The sequence below is a fragment of the Podarcis gaigeae genome, assembly GCF_964106915.1.
Source record: "Podarcis gaigeae genome assembly, chromosome: 7".
Lineage (NCBI taxonomy): Eukaryota > Metazoa > Chordata > Lepidosauria > Squamata > Lacertidae > Podarcis > Podarcis gaigeae.
Window position 1 is genome coordinate 40,226,238 of NC_139683.1, and position 17,719 is coordinate 40,243,956.

Genomic DNA, 17,719 nt, shown 5'->3' on the forward strand with positions numbered 1-17,719 from the left:
GAGTTATCCTAAAAAAGTTGTTTCTTTGCATTTTGGCTTCCTGACTTGTGGAATAAGAACATCTTCTCTGCTTAAAATCACAGGCGTGGGGAAGTAGGGAATAAAGGGAAAGGTGGGAGAACCTTGCTAATAACCACATTTAATTCTGTTGTTATAACTTCTTTCAGCCAAGCAAGGTTGGAGAGTGAGCAACAACCCACCTATTGATTCATACCTAGGAGTGTCCCAATAGCTCCCAATTAATTTGAGGGCTGCCTGAGATTTTATTTTTTTATTTTTTTAAAGAAATGCTGAATTGTTTATACAGTCATTTTGCTTTACTTGACTGCACACTTCTGACTTGGCTGATTACTCTATAAAATCTCTTGAGAAATTTTATAAAGAGAGCTTAGGGCAAGAATTAAGCAGCATGTAACTATACAGTAGACATAATTAAACATCACAACGAAATTAAAATAGAAGCCGGCATTGTAATGCACATGGGCAGAGTTTATTCACAGTTTGAACAAAGAAGTCAAGCATGAAAAAAGCAAACCATTTACGGCAATGGACTGACTGATAGCACATGAGCAGAATAACCTAATTTACATGGAAAACTTAAAATGTAATAAGGCCCTGATAGTCTTTGCCTTTTAGAAGCTACAGTTGTACAATACATCTTTAGATGATATCTTCATTTAAATACCATCCTTTCCTATGCCAATGCAGCGCTGATACACAAAAATAGGGCATTCTTTAGCACCAGAAGAAGGTTAAATTATTTCAGATTTCATAAAGCCAAGCAAATATATGCTGCTCTGAAATACACTCTGCGTAATGTTTTGATGTTGTATTTTATTTTCACAGATCAAGGTTTACTTCTCCCCCCATCTTCTGAGGTTGCAGGCTAATTCAAATCATTTTGAAACCTCTGTTTTCACACACACCTCCCTACCTGCCACTTGGCCTTATTGCCCCTCTAAGAACTGCATGGAAGGGAGAACTTAAACAACCGCACATTGTTCTTGTCATAGCACTGCAATGATGGGGAAAGTTGCATTTCCATTGCCCAGTACTTTTCGGCCAACAGAGGAAAGCAACTTATTCTGCTCCTGTGCTATATATCCCCAGTTTTATACACTCAAGAATTGTGCTCCATTTTCTTCTGTTCCCTGAGCAGCACTATCATAGAATTGTAAGGATGGAAGGGTCAACTAATCCAATTCCCTTCAATGAAAGAATAACTGTACTTATTGTATTATTGTGTAATTTCCTTTGAGATAAGTCCACTCAAATTGCAGTGGGTTAGTTATAACTATTTCATTGTTTATGTGGGTTTTTGGGGGTGTTAGAGGAAGGTAGGACCTCTGGTGGGGGACATGTCGTGCTTATTCTGGAGTGCTTTGCGCACCTTTGGTTCCCTGCCCCCCCTGCACAGCACTCAGCTCTTAGAAGCTATCAGCAGCCACAACTCAGGAATGGCTTTCACTGGCTAGCTGAACCAGGTGAGGGTAGCTGGTGGGTCTCAAACCCTTGGTGAGTTAGGGTCTTCCATTGCATGAGAAGACAGGCTCTGACAGATTGAGTGGATGAAACCAATAGTGGGTCCAATGGCCAAGAAGATGGTTTCTGCACAGGATGGAGAGGTAAGGGAGGGGCAGATGGAGCTTGTCAACCTGGGAAGGTAGCCCATCTAGGAGTAGGAAAACTCTTATCCTAAATCTCTGCTGCCTTTTCTTCTAGAGAAGAAAAGTATAGGGAGTAAATTCTACTCAAATCTGGAGTGGAGTCCCTAAAATGGTTGGAATAACTCCCAATGCCCTGTGAGACTTACTGGAAAATACAGTTTAGCCTTCCTTGTAACAGCTCATATCACATTTATCATCAAAATAAAACACAATAATTGTGTCTGTATTTGGCATTACCTCTTCACATGTAGTCCTGAAATCCATGTGCTATGGCACCAAGAGATATTTGTCTAAAAATAGAGGGAAAGATTTTATTAAAACTAAGACTTATTGGCCAGTAAACATTAAAACAATTTGTATAAATTAAGCAGACACACTGGATTACAGAGATGCTGTCAAGAGCAGGAATTATAAATTCTTAGAAGAGTATCAATTAGTTGAGGCAGGAGTGGAGAATCCATGGCCCTCTGGATATTTCTGCACATCATCTTTCATCACCCACCCACTCTGCCAGCTTTGCCAAAAGTCAGAGAGAGTTGCAAAGCTTTGAAGAAATAAGCAAGACAGTTTCATTATATATGATTGAAGGTAAATTTGTTTCCATGTATCTCTCAACACACCAGTCATTTAAAATTACTTTTCACTAGCAGCGACACTGTAGTTCATAATTCCTTGGTTCTGAATATGATCCTCACTGACTCATACAGCTTGACTTCAAAAACTTGAGTGTTTGGATATGTGAATGAAAGAAAGAGGGATTTCCCCCCCTTAGGGTTTTTTTGTGGGGGGCGGGGAGGGGAGGTTCTTTAATTTTTTCCAGTGGAAAAATTGGAAATTGGGGGGAAATTGTGGGAGCCGGGAAATATTGCCCACTATTTTATATTTTAGAAAAGTAAGAAAAGGCATAATTTTAAAATATTTGCATTAGCTGCTCTTTACTTCCGCAATGGAGTTTATAATAAGTAATAGTATGTAAAATAATCTACAGGTCATAACAATCCCCCTGTACCTTAGACTAGTAGTACTCAAATCCTATTTTGTAAGATTAAAGGTGGGCGTTTTGTGTTTTTTAAGATTTGAAACAATTTGACGAGTCTCTGGGACCCTCAAGGTGCCCTTTTTATTTCACATTCGTGATAAACGGTGCTCATGATACTGGTGCGCAGTCACATGTGACCCTACTTTCATTACTTTTTGCACCTGCCCAAATTGTGGGGAGGTACACTGCTTCACACAGGCACCAGGCTCCACCCAACTTGGCAGGAGTGCTTGCGTACGATGCCATGTGGTGGGAGGAGGCCATAGAGTGGTCCAGGGTGCTTTTCATATAGTGAAACCATCTTTAAAAGTTACTTTTAGGATTGAGATAAAGGGTTCTATGAATATAGCTTGATTCCAACCTGATTTCAGTTTGAGGTACAGTGGTACCTTGGTACTTGAACGGCTTGGCTCCCGAACAAATCTGCTCCCGAACGCTGCAAACCCGGAAGTAAGTGTTCCGGTTTGCGAACGTTTTGTGGAAGCCGAATGTCCGATGCAGCTTCCGATTGAGTGCAGAAAGCTCCTGCAGCCAATTGGAAGTTGCGCCTTGGTTTTCAAACGGTTTTGGGAGTCGAACGGACTCCCAAAATGGATTAAGTTAGAAAGCCAAGGTACCCCTGTAGTTTAGGACGATGTTCACAGCAGATAGTGGAGCAGGAAAGTATACTTTGTTTTGTAAAGGAGTTAGCAGTTCCAAACCAAGACTTAATTAACTAATCTCACTCTCTTCCTACTGACAAGAACTCAAAAGTTCAAAAGTAGCAAGCTCATTTAGCTTATCTCAGATGGCATATGCAAACAAAACAACACATGATGGGCAGCTTGGCAATAAAACCTGAAATCCTCTTGGTACAGCAAGCATTTATTCAATACTGCAAAAATATTTTTGAATGCTTGATTAAAGTGTTCTTGTTCTACAGGGAAATCAATAACTATACTCTAATAGAAGGGCAACAGGAGCTCTTAGAGACAAAGCTATTCTACTTCATTTAAAGTAACACAGAGATCAGATCAGCTGCCTTCTGTGTTTCTGTAAAGCCATTTCTCTATGGCTTAGAAACTACATATTTAAAAAAAAATCATTGAAAATACTTTTATTATATTTATAAGACAATGAACAACAGGAAAGAGGAAATGGCTATTACATATAATTTAGTTATGCACAATTGTTTTCAAATTCTACTGCTTTTATTGGTGCATTACTACTAATAATAACTTACAAGATATTTTGATTAAGTGGTTTATAAAAATAAATTTCATGTTTTAATAAGTCATGTGAAGTGGTAAAATGTGCACATTATGTTGCCATGCTATATGCACATTTTATATCTATAGAAGGTAATGTGCGATATAAAAGCTTAAAAGGTCTATACCAGGCATGGCCAAACTTGACCCTCCAGCTGTTTTGGGACTACATCTCCCATCATCCCTAGCTAACAGGACCAGTGTTCAGGGATGGTGGGAATTGTAGTCCCAAAACAGCTGGAGGGCCAAGTTTGGCCATGCCTGTTCTATACTGTCGTCCATATGTACTTTCCCAGGTGTGGCTGTAGTTGCTGAAGTTAAGAGACAGATCTATAATCTGAAGCTCCCAGTCCAAATCTCCTCTGAACTCAGCAGGTGGCCTTTGGCAAGTTACGATCTCTCAGCACTCTACCTACTGTAGCTCAGGCTTCCACTGGGTTGCAATTTATCTGCTTCTCCTTTTATGCTGGTGTGTGGTATTTTAACTGGTTCTGAAATTATTTGAAATGAAAAACAAAGTAGAAATCCTTGTAGCAATAATCAAAAGTGGTAATACTGAACTACTGAATAAAGTTGTTGTAAAGATGACCAATTCATATATGTCAGGGGTTGGCCAGCAGCCATGGGTACAATGACACACCTGAGCTCTTCCCTCGCTGCTCACAAAGCCTCGGAGCCAGTCTCCACCCTCCATTTACTGCCTCATGGATCATGAAGTGGTAAAGGTGTGTGGTTGCCTTTTCTGCCTTTGACAAATGCCTATAGCTGGAGTAGGAAACTGGTAGAGTTCTTTCCCACTTTGCCTTCAAAGTCTATATGCCTTTGAAGGCTCAGATTAAGTCTGCTGAATCCAACTTTTACTCAGATCACACAATCTTTTGTGGAATGCTCTCTTTAGGGAGGCTTACCTGGCAGTGGCGGAGCAAGACAATCGGACACCTGGGGCGGCATGGGTCCCTGCGCCCAGGGGGCCAGCCGCCCACGGGGCAGGGCGGGGCGGGGTGAGCCGGGGCAGAACACTCCGCGAGGCCTCTGAGGAGTCTGCCTGCCTCCTCCCACTCAGCCGCCCTACTGCTGTGGGGGAGGCAGTGGGTGGACCCTTTGGGGCACTGTGGAGTTTGTGGGCACCCAAGCCACCACGTAACTCCCAGGACAGACACATAGTTTGGGTGCACAGCAGGCCCCGCGGTGAGTGCCGCCCAGCATTTTGTCACCCCCCCCAGTGGTGACAACCAGAGCGACCCGCCCCTATCACATCCCCCTTTCTCCACCCCTGTTAACCTGGTGTCCTCATTGTATATCTTTAAGTGCCAGGCAAAAACATTCCTCTTCAACCAGGCCTTTGACTGATTAAGCAATCTATGGATTTTTAAATGTCGTGTTTTGTTTTGTTCTTGTTTGTTATGTTATGCATTTTAAAACAAAAACTACCTATTTATTCTCATTGTCCGCTATGATGGAATTTCACAAAATCAATTACCGTATTTTTTGCTCTATAAGACTCACTTTTCCCCTCCTAAAAAGTAAGGGGAAATGTGTGTGCGTCTTATGGCGCAAATGCAGGCTGCACAGCTATCCCAGAAGCCAGAACAGCAAGAGGGATTGCTGCTTTCACTGCGCGGCGATCCCTCTTGCTGTTCTGGCTTCTGAGATTCAGAATAGTTTTTTTTCTTGTTTTCCTCCTCCAAAAACTAGGTGTGTCTTGTGGTCTGGTGTGTCTTATAGAGCGAAAAATACGGTATGTTATTCTATTCATTTCAATGAGAAAGCCCATCATTTCATATCAAAGGAAGCAATGCAAATAGGATGAGTAATCAAGTGCATAGCATAGAGAATTTTTACTCTATACTTACATTTCTGTATAACAACAACAACAACAACAACAATTTATTATTTATACCCTGCCCATCTGGCTGGGTTTCCCCAGCCACTCTGGGCGGCTTCCAACAAAAGATTAAAAATACATTAAAACATCAGTCATTAAAAACTTCCCTAAACAGGGCTGCCTTCTGATGTCTTCTAAACGTCAGATAGTTGTTTATTTATTTGATAATAGAAGGGGTGTGTGTTGTATTTAAATGAACACTGCACACCTGCCCTTTGAAACAAGAATGAAAGAAAACATATCACACCATTCATTAAAGCTTCCCCCAAACATAGAAGTGGCAGAAACTGCCCGACATTAAAATGAAACCAGCATAATTCTTATTGTATTCAAAGGCCAAATGCCAACCCACAAGCTGTTCTTGGGAAAAATGTAACATACCACTTGAAGACTTGATATAGCAATGCTGAGAGGAAAACTGGTAGCCATCCACAGAGTTTTTCAGTCATGATTCTTCTTGATCCTTTATGGCCAAGTTGAAAAGAAGAATCAGGATGCATCTGTGAAACATACAGGGTGGGGGAGAAAGATCACAGCTGAAGCCTTGGATGCTTTGCATTTTAAAATATAATACTTAAATAACTTTCACTGTTTGTATGGTAGGAATAAGAAAGGTTATACGAGTAGGATTTGATTCCACCTACAGTCATAACACAGTAATAAAGAACAAGTACTAAAGAACAAGTCTACCTGAGCACGAATGAATTTCATTTTAAAATGTAGTTATAGAAAGCAAATAGAGTTTTTTAAACTACTAGAATCACATTATGATTATCCTAGAAAGGTACTAAGCACTATGTCAAAAAGAAGAGGTCAAATGGAATCAACAGCAGGGCGACCCAGATATATATTTGCAAGGAAATTTTATGGTGCTCTTCTCTTTGATTTTCCTAGTGAGTTCATTTTCAAAACAAAGTTTAAGATGCAATGAAATGTCTCATTATAAGCAGATGCCCAGCCAGCCACACGCTACACTGGGGTAGCCAATGCAGTGCCTTTATCCTTGACTCTTGACCATGCTGCCTGGGCTGATGGGAGTTGAACTCTATGGGCACCATGTTGGTGATACCTGTCCATTTCTCAGAACCCCCCTGCCAGAAACACAGAAGGGTAAACAGCTGACAGACGATTGGCAGGAGATTTGAGACTCTTCCCCTATAAGTGGATCCTGGCTTGTGTGGAATATTGCAAAAAATGAGCTCCCGTGTCTTACCGTGCAGCATAGAAATGTATGTATCCCTAGCTGTGTCTAAGTAGCAGTGCTAGGCGTATCTCTGTGCTAGGTGTGTGTCTGTGTCTCTCTCTGTTCATGTTATGCATGTCTTGGCGTCTATCTCTATTAGGAGTATCTGCCTTGCCCTCTAACCCACCAGCTCCAGTGACCACCAACTACCATTGATGGATAGCTAGAAAGGATTGGATAAGTCTAATAATAAAAAGTATCTAGAAGGTTAATGTCATGGAATTTTAACATCTGAATATTGATAGAGATGAACAATTAGAATCATAGAATCATATTGGTGAGACAAAAGGTACCAGCATGGCTGTGTGTTGTGGTTGCTGATGTGTTGAAGCAGAAGTTTGCCTTGCTTGAAAAAACATGCTCAACACCTCAAATAATTCAACATCATGTTGATTGTGGGTAGATTTCCCATTTTGATCCTAAAAGTTCATTGTTATGTCATTAATAATTTGAGACTTTGCCTACCCTACTAATTTCAATTTTTTAAAAAAAAAATTACAGGTTTTAGTTTAAATATAGACTGAAATGTTTTATGTGCAATGCACTGCTTTAATATGAAAGTTACGCAGTCTATTAAATTGATGCTTTTATTAATGTTGCCTCACTTCTTTCTGCCATCTCTTTTGTTCACATTTCACAGAACCCTGTCAAGACTATCCAAATGAAGCAAAATTAGGACTCTTCTGGGACTCTTCTGTATAAAATATTGTTAAACACAGTGTTAGGATGAATCCATATTCCCTTCTGGTATGAAAGGAAGCAGTTGTGATTCCATACTGTCCTACCTGCATCCTTAGAGTCCATAAAAATGGTATGTGACCAAATGAAGGACAGAAACACTATGTAGATACTGCACCATTGCTGTTTAATATTGCCACTTTTTGAAAGGAGATTCGAGAGAGGCTAAAAATGAATTATTTGCATCAGTCTTCACACTGGGAAGCACTGGGATGTGTGTGCTTGTTTTGTGTGTGTATGTGTGTGCCTACCACCCACACACTAATATGACCTCTTCCTGGAAACAACTGAGTGATGCCCTGGGAATATGCCTGAACTGCATGTAACACACAAATGTATTATCCAAACCAAAACTATATTGAATAAAACATTCATTTATTGCAAGAAATAGATGAAATAAAGATATCTAAAAATCACAGTGAAATTAATGAATATTTGGTGCATTGTAGCATATATATGGGATCACGGGGATATTTTAATATTGTGACACCTTTATACCTGTATAGAAACAATGGTCCCTATGCTATGAGAAGAAATTTGAGAAAGGTAAGAGCACAACACTGTGATTTTCAAATTCCCAGAGATTACAAAGTGAGTGATTACAAAGATTTCCTATCCTGGCTCAGGGCTGAGCTGTTTCACAGAGCTGTGTGAATATGCATTTGGGAAGGAGCTCTTGACCAGGAGTAGCAATGGGTTATCTCTGCCCCCAACAGTTGTTACTGAGCCCACAGAGTCCCTTTCCAGGATTGAGGTCCAGAGTCCAATGCTGTACTAAAGGTGTTCTTTGGGAGCATAGGTAGGTATGGATTCACACTGAAGCTCAGTAAAAGCCATTCAATTTCTCAAAATGTGGTCTTAAGTGCATTTTCTCTCACAGACAGGTGAAAAAGGAGGGGTTTGGGTGACATGAAAAGGAGATAAATGCACCTGAACCATTTTTGCACATGAAACTGTTGGCAGAAATCTTGGTGGGACAGGGAATGGATTTTCATCAGTATGCTGCTGCTGCTGCTGAGCTTTATATTTCCTTTCTAGTATATTCTGGGGTGGCCATGGAAGTTCTCAGTGTCTGGAGTTAGCGACAGGATCAGTGAGTGAGTCATTAAATCTGGATAAAAGAGAGGTGCTCTTGGTTAGGAGGTCTGCAGGTTCTGAAATGGGACAACTCCCCCAATGCACAAGGTTCTTGATCTTAGGGAGACTTCTAACCACATTCAGCTAAACACAGTTAGGATACCCATTCAGACATTTGTGCTTTTTATTGTGGGTAGGGCTAGCCTGTTTGCCCCTTCTCACTTTCACTCCACAGATGTTCATATAATCACCTGCATAGGCCTGGAGAAGAGCAAGTACTGACGAAGGAAAACAACAGATCATGGTTTCTGGAAATGGAAATCCTGTCTCACCAGCCTTTTGGCGTACTGTATCAGCACCAATAGGCCTAGTCCTATTGGTCCATCTAGGTCAGTATTGCCAACACTGACAGGAAATAGCTCTCCAGGATTTTAGGCAGGATTCTCTCCTAGCCATACTTGGTGACACAAGGGTTTGAACTGAGACCTTCGGCAAGCAAATCAGATGCTCTGCCACTGAGCTACCCCCCTTCCACAATCATGCAGATATTGGTGGCCCAGGAGACATGTTATATACATGGGTTACAAACAAGTTTTTTATGCAAGTTTCAGTGGCTCCTAGGTAAATTTAGCAGTCACCGAATAAGAGGACAAATCCTATTATGTACCAGTAAATGGTAAAAGAAGAAAAAGCAGATAAAAACGAAAATGGATAATGAGGGGAAATAAGCAGCAGTTTCTCTGAGGGATCTGTATTAGGTTGAGTACTGTTCAAGTTATTCATGCAAATGAGCCATAAGGAAGCCAATCTGAAGATGAAACCACTTTATTCAGGATGGTGAAATGGAAAATAGACTGACAATTTTCAGAAGGCTCTCTCCAGACTGGGTGAATGACAACATTAACAAATAAGCAAATAAGATTCTGGGTGGTGATGTTTTTAAAAGTGCCATTTGGCACACATTGGGAGGGACATCTAACCTATCATAACCTCATAGGGTTTGAATTAGCTATGCCTATTGTCTTGGAAATAGAAAAGTAGCAACTCAGTGTGCAGTAGCAGCAAACCCATCAAACTAAATGTAGGAAGTTATTGTAAAAGTTACCAAAAACAGAAATGGTCAGTAATATACGTGAATCTGTATGGTGTGGACACATTTGGAATAGTGTATACAGTTCTCAGAGCATTATAGCACTGCAAAGGGTCATATAAGAGAATGGGGTGACTTAATGCCAGCTGTGTTAAAGCTGCATAAATTATGCTGGTTTCCTATAGTCTGTATTGCTCTGTTAGCAAGGCACTTGCAATGAGAAGCAGCAGGTAGAGGCTGCCACCTATGGACAAATGTATTTTGCGAACCTATGTGGGACTTCAGAGTCAAGGCTCAAATGGGCCTGTTTCTGAGGTTTACCAAAATTGGATGAGCACCCCTATTTAAAGTCCTATATAATATAGTATCCATGCAATGTAGAATATGAGTGGGACTGGAAAGCTATTTGCTTGCGGGGGAGGGAAAGTTTAATTTCAGACCATTTCTCTTTAGATAATTTCCTCTTTCTTAACATGTATGACCCCAATATTGCTAGGAATAAAGCAGTCCAGAATGAGAAAGCAGTGCTAGCTTCCTTTCTGTTAATTCAGCATGAGGTTGTTGTGGTCTCTCTCAACTAAATGTTTTCTTGATGTTTTATTTATTTATTGGAACAAAGCCTTGAATTTAATTTCCTGTCAGGCAGCATTTCAGAGCTGCAAGCCTCATCCATACTACATGAAAGAGCATGGCTGGGTTTCGGGTGGCAGCTTCCCTGGGCATTTAGTCTTGCAGTCAAATAAGTAGCAGACTGCAATGCCATGCAGCTAGCTCCCTGTCAGCTGTAAAGCTTTGAAGTAAATGAAAGGATTTCTTCCTCTTTGCTTCTGCTCTTATATACCTCAACTTACAAGCAGTGAAGTCTGATATCATGGAGCAATTCCATCTTCATCACATCAATCATACTAAAATACCTAGTCGGAAGGTAGGTTTATTATGAAGCCAATATAAAATTGGCAATTACTAATAGCTCAGCCTTTAATGTGATATAGGTAAAGACAGGACCCAAGGTACTGATGGGAACTGAAATTTTATTTACGGTAATCTACTCAATTTCCCTCTGTAGGCTCAAACCTGTGTCTGAGGCAAATTCAGATGAGGACGTTTTTCAACTCTTTCATTAGACAAATGAAATAACAGAAAGGAGATGTTAAAGCTCTCTAGATTGTACAGATATATTTGTTATTTAGTAAACTCCAAAAATACATTCAGTCTCTTGGGCAAGAGATACATAGTAAGACAGTCCCCTGCTTTGAAGAATGGGCAATTGAGAGGCAGTGAAATCTCAATTCACTTTGCAGTGACTAACTGCTGGGCTTCCATAGAACCTCACAGTTCCTGGATTGAAAGATTTCAACACATGCTGTTAACTGCAAAATGGTAGCACACAGAGAAGAAAAAAGTTCACTGGCAGACTCAGGAAAGGATTTAACTGACAGGTTTAAAAAGGACAAGTTTTAGACTCCACAAGCAGGCAAAAGAATATGCCTCATTTTTAGAAACAAAACAAAAAGCACCTTAATATCTTTTTGATTGTTTTACAGACTATTTTAAAGGATCTAGTGCTGGTTCCTTAAGACGCATCTTTCTTATCCCCTCAATTTTACAGTTTTATTTTTCTATTAAGACAAGCTTGCACAAGCAGAAGGTTGAGTGCCCCTTCCTCCCTACTGCAGCCTCTTGCCCTACAAAAACCCACCCCCAAGGGTCAGAGGACCCTATGACACAGTATGGGATGGGCCATCGGGGCAAAAGAGGAAGAGGGGTAAAGCATGTTGGAAATGTCAGGCAAAGGCACTGAGTGAGCAGCTTTCCAAGACCTGCAAACCAGTAATATGAGGCAGAAAATTTTCCAGGGCTTTATTTCCCCACGGAAAATTTTCTGTTTTATAAATTCATTAGTAACAATGGATGGGTGCTGAAAATACTGTATTAGGCAAGCTTGGCAGTTTCAAAGTGTTTATTAAATAGAAATAAAATTAACATGCTAAATTAGACCACTCTCCAGGATCTGATAAGTGTAAATGTAAACCCATGAACAAACCATGGTTACAGCTTGTGGTATGTCCTGAAACAAACCATGAACCTGGGTTTGGACAATCTGCCAAACCAAACCAATGTTTTGCTCACAGCAGCAGAGGGACTCAATGAGGAGCAAAGTAGCCACAATCTCCTCACACTCATGTCTTCATGCTAAGCCATGGTTTATTGCAGCACTACATACAAAGCACCTATAAGCAATGAATTCAGTTGGTTAAGCAAACAGCTCTGGCTATGACAGCCACCTGTTGAATGGAAAGTGATGTGAAATCGAGAAGGACTCCAAGACTTCACAGTTCTTCAGATTGGGAAATCATAACCCTATCAAAATTACAGCCTGGGGGTAAAACACCAATGTTCACCTCTGACTTCTCACCAGTATCCTCCATTTGTCACTGATGCAGGATAGATAAACTTCACTGAGAGGGATCATGGAACCACCTGTTTTGCATGCAGGAAATCCAGTCCCTGGCACCTCCAGGAACTGCTGGGAAAACCCTCTTTCTGAAATCCTGGAGAGCTTCTATCAGTCAGTATGACAACACTGAACAAGATGGACCAATGGTTTGCCTCAGTATTTAGTAACTAGGAAGACCAACAGTCTGATTCAGCAACTTTCTGTAAACAGGCAGCTTCCTATGAACATATGACAGCTCTGGGATGCTTTACCACAAACACAGACCTGGGAGCCATCAGCATACGCGCGCCAAAATTATGGATAATCTCTCCTAGCACTTTCATGCAGATGTTCAAATAACATCTTTTTTAAACATCTGAGCACTAAAACAGTGCTAAATTCTTAGCAGTTTTCAATGCAGCTTGGCTCAATATAGCTTTGCCCAGGAGCAGTCAGATAATATGGGGGTGTCTCACATTCTCTTATGCTAATTTCTACCTAACAGGCTTCATCTGGTTTTGCAAGTTGAGTTCTCAGTAAGCGGGCTGTGTGAATGTGGCTGCCAAGCAAATCGTTCCTGTTGCTGAGAATTGTCCTCTTGCCCCAGTCACTTCCTCCTAAGTGGCTAATTAACCTCCAGATGCACCTGCTCCCACAGCTGAGCGCCCAGAGCCACAGGATGCTGGCAGCTCAATGCATGTCCTGCTGTTAAGACAACTCGGTGATGGCAGCAGCTTGCCTAGTCCTGATATGGCTCCACACCAGACCAAAGCAAGCATTCACTTGTGTTGATGCAATGGCCCATTACTCTGAATTCTCATTTACAAGGAAGGAGCTCAACTGACACAGCCACGTTTCATGCACTTACTGTTTAGTTACATATCACACAGAATCCCTTTCCTGCTTGAAATTGACTATTCATACTTTCAGTTATAAAAGAAACTGATAATAGGGGATTTGGATTGCTATGTACATCCTGGGATTTTGAACTGGGAAGTTTCATTTACTAACAATATTACCAAGTGGAGATCCAAGGTTTGCAGCTCAAGCCAATCTTCTGTTTAATTAAGCATCAGGCCTTTTTATGTTATGAAATTTCCACACAGGCCGAAATGGAGAAACGTATAATATGCCAATAATGGAAGTAGGCTTTACTTTAGTTGCTGTAAGCCCTTCTTTTTGTTTATGAATTTTTTTGAAGATTCAAAATTCCCTGGCTCTCAGACTCTGCCCCTTTCTTTAAACTGCAATATGGGAAAAATACTAGCCTACTTTGGAGAACTGGTGCAAGGTTTACAACATGCATGAAAAGCAAGCAAGAAGAGCACTATGTAAATGAATATACAAACATGCTTAATGTATTAAATCAGAGCCAGATTGCATACAAGAAGAAAACTGCTAAGAAATTCAGGCTTTGTAATACCTGCAATAATCTTCCGGTGGTATCCGTCTGCATTATAGTATAAACACTAGCTTTTGGATTCTAAAGTTCTCTTGTGCAAAAATAAAAACTGCAAACTGCCTAACTGTGAACACTTTTGGAGTGTGCTGCTCTGTGCTCCATCTCTGAGCAGGATATTGGCACTGAAAAGCCATTTGGCACTGTCCACGCAGTGCAGAACTACAGCATACATGACTTCAGGTTCTGCATGGAAGGGATTTCACCACCCTCAGTAATCTTTGGCAGCATTGGATGCCAGAAGTCTAAATTTATTTTCATGTGCACAGATCCCACTCACTGGATTCTGAACAGAGAAGGGAACAAATTGAACCAACAATAGCTACAGGATTCTTGTCCAGGTCATGCTGCATTAGAAACAAAACAACTAATTCTCAGGACTGCAACAGTAGTTATTCTATAATTTCTTGGCATCTTGAGAACCAAAGCTATTTTCAGACATTTCCACTGATGAGCACTAATGGCTTATCCTCAAAGGCCATATTTAATATGATGGTGCAAGTACTGGAGTGCAAAGTGCTTTCCTTTTCCTCCATCTGCATATCCTAAGAGAGAAGGGTGATTGCTACAGGCACAAAAATTAGACCTCATCCATGAATCACCAGCATTTAGGGCCAGGCGTAATGATTCACGGTATCATCAAACGTGACACCACACTTGCTTCATGTATCACCAAAGAAATCGTACAGAGGTGCATACATCAGTTCTGCTGCACTGAAGATAGCCACTATCACTACTGCACAATCAATCTCAGATAAAAGGAAAGAAGTTAAAAAGCACTACGGGCATACAGTATTCCTGTTGCTAGAAAACTTTTAGCATGGGTGGGGACCTCTTTGTCCCAGTGGGAGAGATCATTATCTGTTCTCATCCCATGGGTCAACTTTGACAGTTGGGAGGGACAATCCACAAGTCAATCACCTGACATCATCAATGGCATCATATAGGATTTCCTGTTTCTGCATAGTATATAGGGATAGGAAATCCCTACTGTGTTGGATACACAGTTTATAACTAGTTGCCTCATTGATTTCCTCTCGCTGCGATCTTCTGTTTTGGAATTAAGGGATTGTACATCTAACTCCCACATTACAGCGAAACGTATTACCCTCCAAGCAGTTGACAAATCCATCTATACCAGCCATCCTCAACCTTGGAGCCTAAGATGTTGTTGGACTACAACTCCCATTATCCCTTGCTATCAGGACCAGTAGTCAGGTCATAACAAGTGATTAGGATTTGTTAGCCTGAGAAGTCTTCAAATCAAGAAGGGAAGACAGATGCGGTGGCCCAAGAATGGAGTGCACTGGCAGAAGGCTCCAGTGTATCTTAAGTTTAATAAGCTGAGACATGTATTTCCAAGCCAGGTCTTTAAAAAATAATAATCTGTGGAGTGTTATTTCATGTCAGAATGAGAGGAAAGAAAACAGTCTCCAGCTCATTAGAGCCACAGAAGGATTCTTTCTGATCTCCAACACAAAAGAAAATAATAAAGCAGCATCACTAAGAGCCAAGTTTCATCAATCAGGGGACCACTTATATCTTTGACACTGATTTCCCCCACATACCAACAGAGATGAGACTGGAGTGCCATCTCAAGAGTACTTAAAATGGAAATGTCTTTCTCTGAGCATCACCAGTTGGTCAGTGTTTTTCTGGGAATTGCTAAAAGGATCCTCATGGGGAAGAACAGTACATTTTCCCTTCCCAAGGTGCAGACAGTAGGGCCAACTGATCTAAGGTTTCGGCTCTTTTCAGCTGTATGGCTTTCAAGAATATTAAAATGCTGGGCAGGGGCAGGAGTGAGAGGGAAAACATGCAATGCTCAGCAGGTTAAAAAAAAGATAAAGGTAAAACATGCAATGCTCAGCAATATGACTGATGGAGCACAATCGAAAATAATGTTTGTCATGCACGATAATTCTGCATTTTAGAAAGCTAAGGAATTCTAAAAGAAGACGGAGAAGATGATGTTTCAGGGGAGTGAAACACCACTGAAGTAGTTGATCAAGACGCAAGTATGCTTTGGGGCAAAACAGAATTTGGCTTCCCATCCCCTATGAAAATAACCGATTCTATTCCATTCCACTTTCACCAGTGCTGGGGCATGACCCCTTGACCTCCCAGTTGGATCACTACAACATGATCTACATGGGACTGCCTTTGAAGAGTGTTCGGAAGCTTCAGCTGGTCCGAGTACCATGGCAAGACTGCTGGCTGGGGCTGGCTACAAGGAGCACGCTACTCACTTGTTAACCTTGCTAGCTAGAGGTCTGTTTCCAGGCATAATTAAAAATGTTAGTTATGACCTCTAGGGCCTAGGTCCTTGGCCACAGGCTCCTGAAAGCAATGCAAACCTGCCTGGATGTTAAGATTCTTGGGTGACCAAGCACCTTTGCTCGGTCCCATCAACATTAGAGGCACAGTTGGTGTTGACACAAGAGATAGGCCTTTTCTGGTGTATTTCTCTCCCTGAAGGTTAGGTGAAGTCCTCTTTGTTACCCTGCTGGCAGAGCACCTTCCTGTTCGGACAGGTTTTGGAAAACTAAGGTAGAGATGATGCTTGCCACTGGCTTGCTTTCTGGGCAAACTGCATTTTTAATGCTGGTTTTAAAGGAGTTTTGCTATATTTTAACTATTGGTTTTTTACTAGTTCATTTTTATTGCTCCATTGTTGTTCATTTTATAATGGTATTTTAAATGTGGTACGCTACTTTGAATCCCAGTCTGGAAGAAAGGCAGGAAATCAATATGTTAAACCATCACCGCCACAACATCAATATTTTGTGGTTCAGAAGCAGGCAATAGTGCTCTTGCAAAGCAGGTCCCATGCCCCAGTGCAACATGTGTCACTTGGCTTGACAGGAGTTACACAGGCAATCATGGGTAGGAAGAAAGGGAGTGCTGTAACCTCCTTTTACAGCATTGTAGTAGCTTTCTGGATCATTAGGAAGCTGATGTGCCCAGTACAAGTGCATGCCAACCATATTTAATGGTTGGCAAAGGGGAGTGACATTTTTTTCCGGGCAAGCAATGTTGAGCCATCTGGTTGTGATCTACTTGCCAGGCATATGACTGGGCTTTAACTAAAGCATCAGAAGTTGCAGTTTTTAACACCAAAGCTAAATCAAGGAATAACATTATGGCTATTCATTGATAAAATGTATTCCATTATTTTTCATTAAGACCCACCTTGCTGGAATTCAACCACTCTTGTCTTGTTCCCAACAGTGATCAGCCATATATGCATCCAGAAAACTTGTAAAGAGGTTATGATGGAGATAACCATCTCCTGATTAAATTATTCAAGAGGTATACTGCATCTGTACATGGAGGTGCAATTCAACCACCATTACTAGCAACTGCTGATAGGCCTTATCTCTATGAATTTTTCAAAGGTTTTTTAAAAGCCATCTGTGCTAATAACCATCATACCCAAATAGAACACCGAGGTGCCCCATTGAACTGCATAACGTATGATGTTAATTCAAATCCATCACTTGCTGCATACTAACCAACACCAAACCACAAAACATATACCAAGCTTATCATCCGGACTGAGTTAAAATCAATTGTTAGCTGCATAAAGCATCAATTTAATGTAATGTGACTAGTGTGATTAATTCCCAAGTTCATTTTTTTTTTAAAAAATTAAACCATTAGAAAGCACATGTCTCAACTTCTCACAATTTGTGAAATGGGCATAGCTATATTGGAATTCTTCTTTCTAAATGTACTGCATGATTTTATATATATAATAAAAGGTTTTCTTAACATATATATACTACATCAGTACAAAAAGGAAGTGATAAATTCACTGGTGTTTATAGAACTGCA

General features: G+C 40.8%; 1 protein-coding gene across 3 annotated transcripts in view; it reads right to left on the bottom strand.

Annotated features, from left to right (window-relative positions):
• The window catches only part of SNTG1 (syntrophin gamma 1), a 231,328-nt gene that overhangs the window by 111,780 nt on the left and 101,829 nt on the right, over positions 1-17,719 (bottom strand). For all 3 annotated transcript variants that reach the window (XM_083747840.1, XM_083747839.1, XM_083747841.1), the window contains 2 exons: positions 6,220-6,338; positions 1,905-1,957 (listed from right to left, as the gene is read on the bottom strand). In XM_083747840.1, the coding sequence (XP_083603966.1) occupies positions 1,905-1,931 (27 nt within the window). In that variant the 5' untranslated portion in view covers positions 1,932-1,957; positions 6,220-6,338. The remainder of the gene's footprint in view (positions 1-1,904; positions 1,958-6,219; positions 6,339-17,719) is intronic.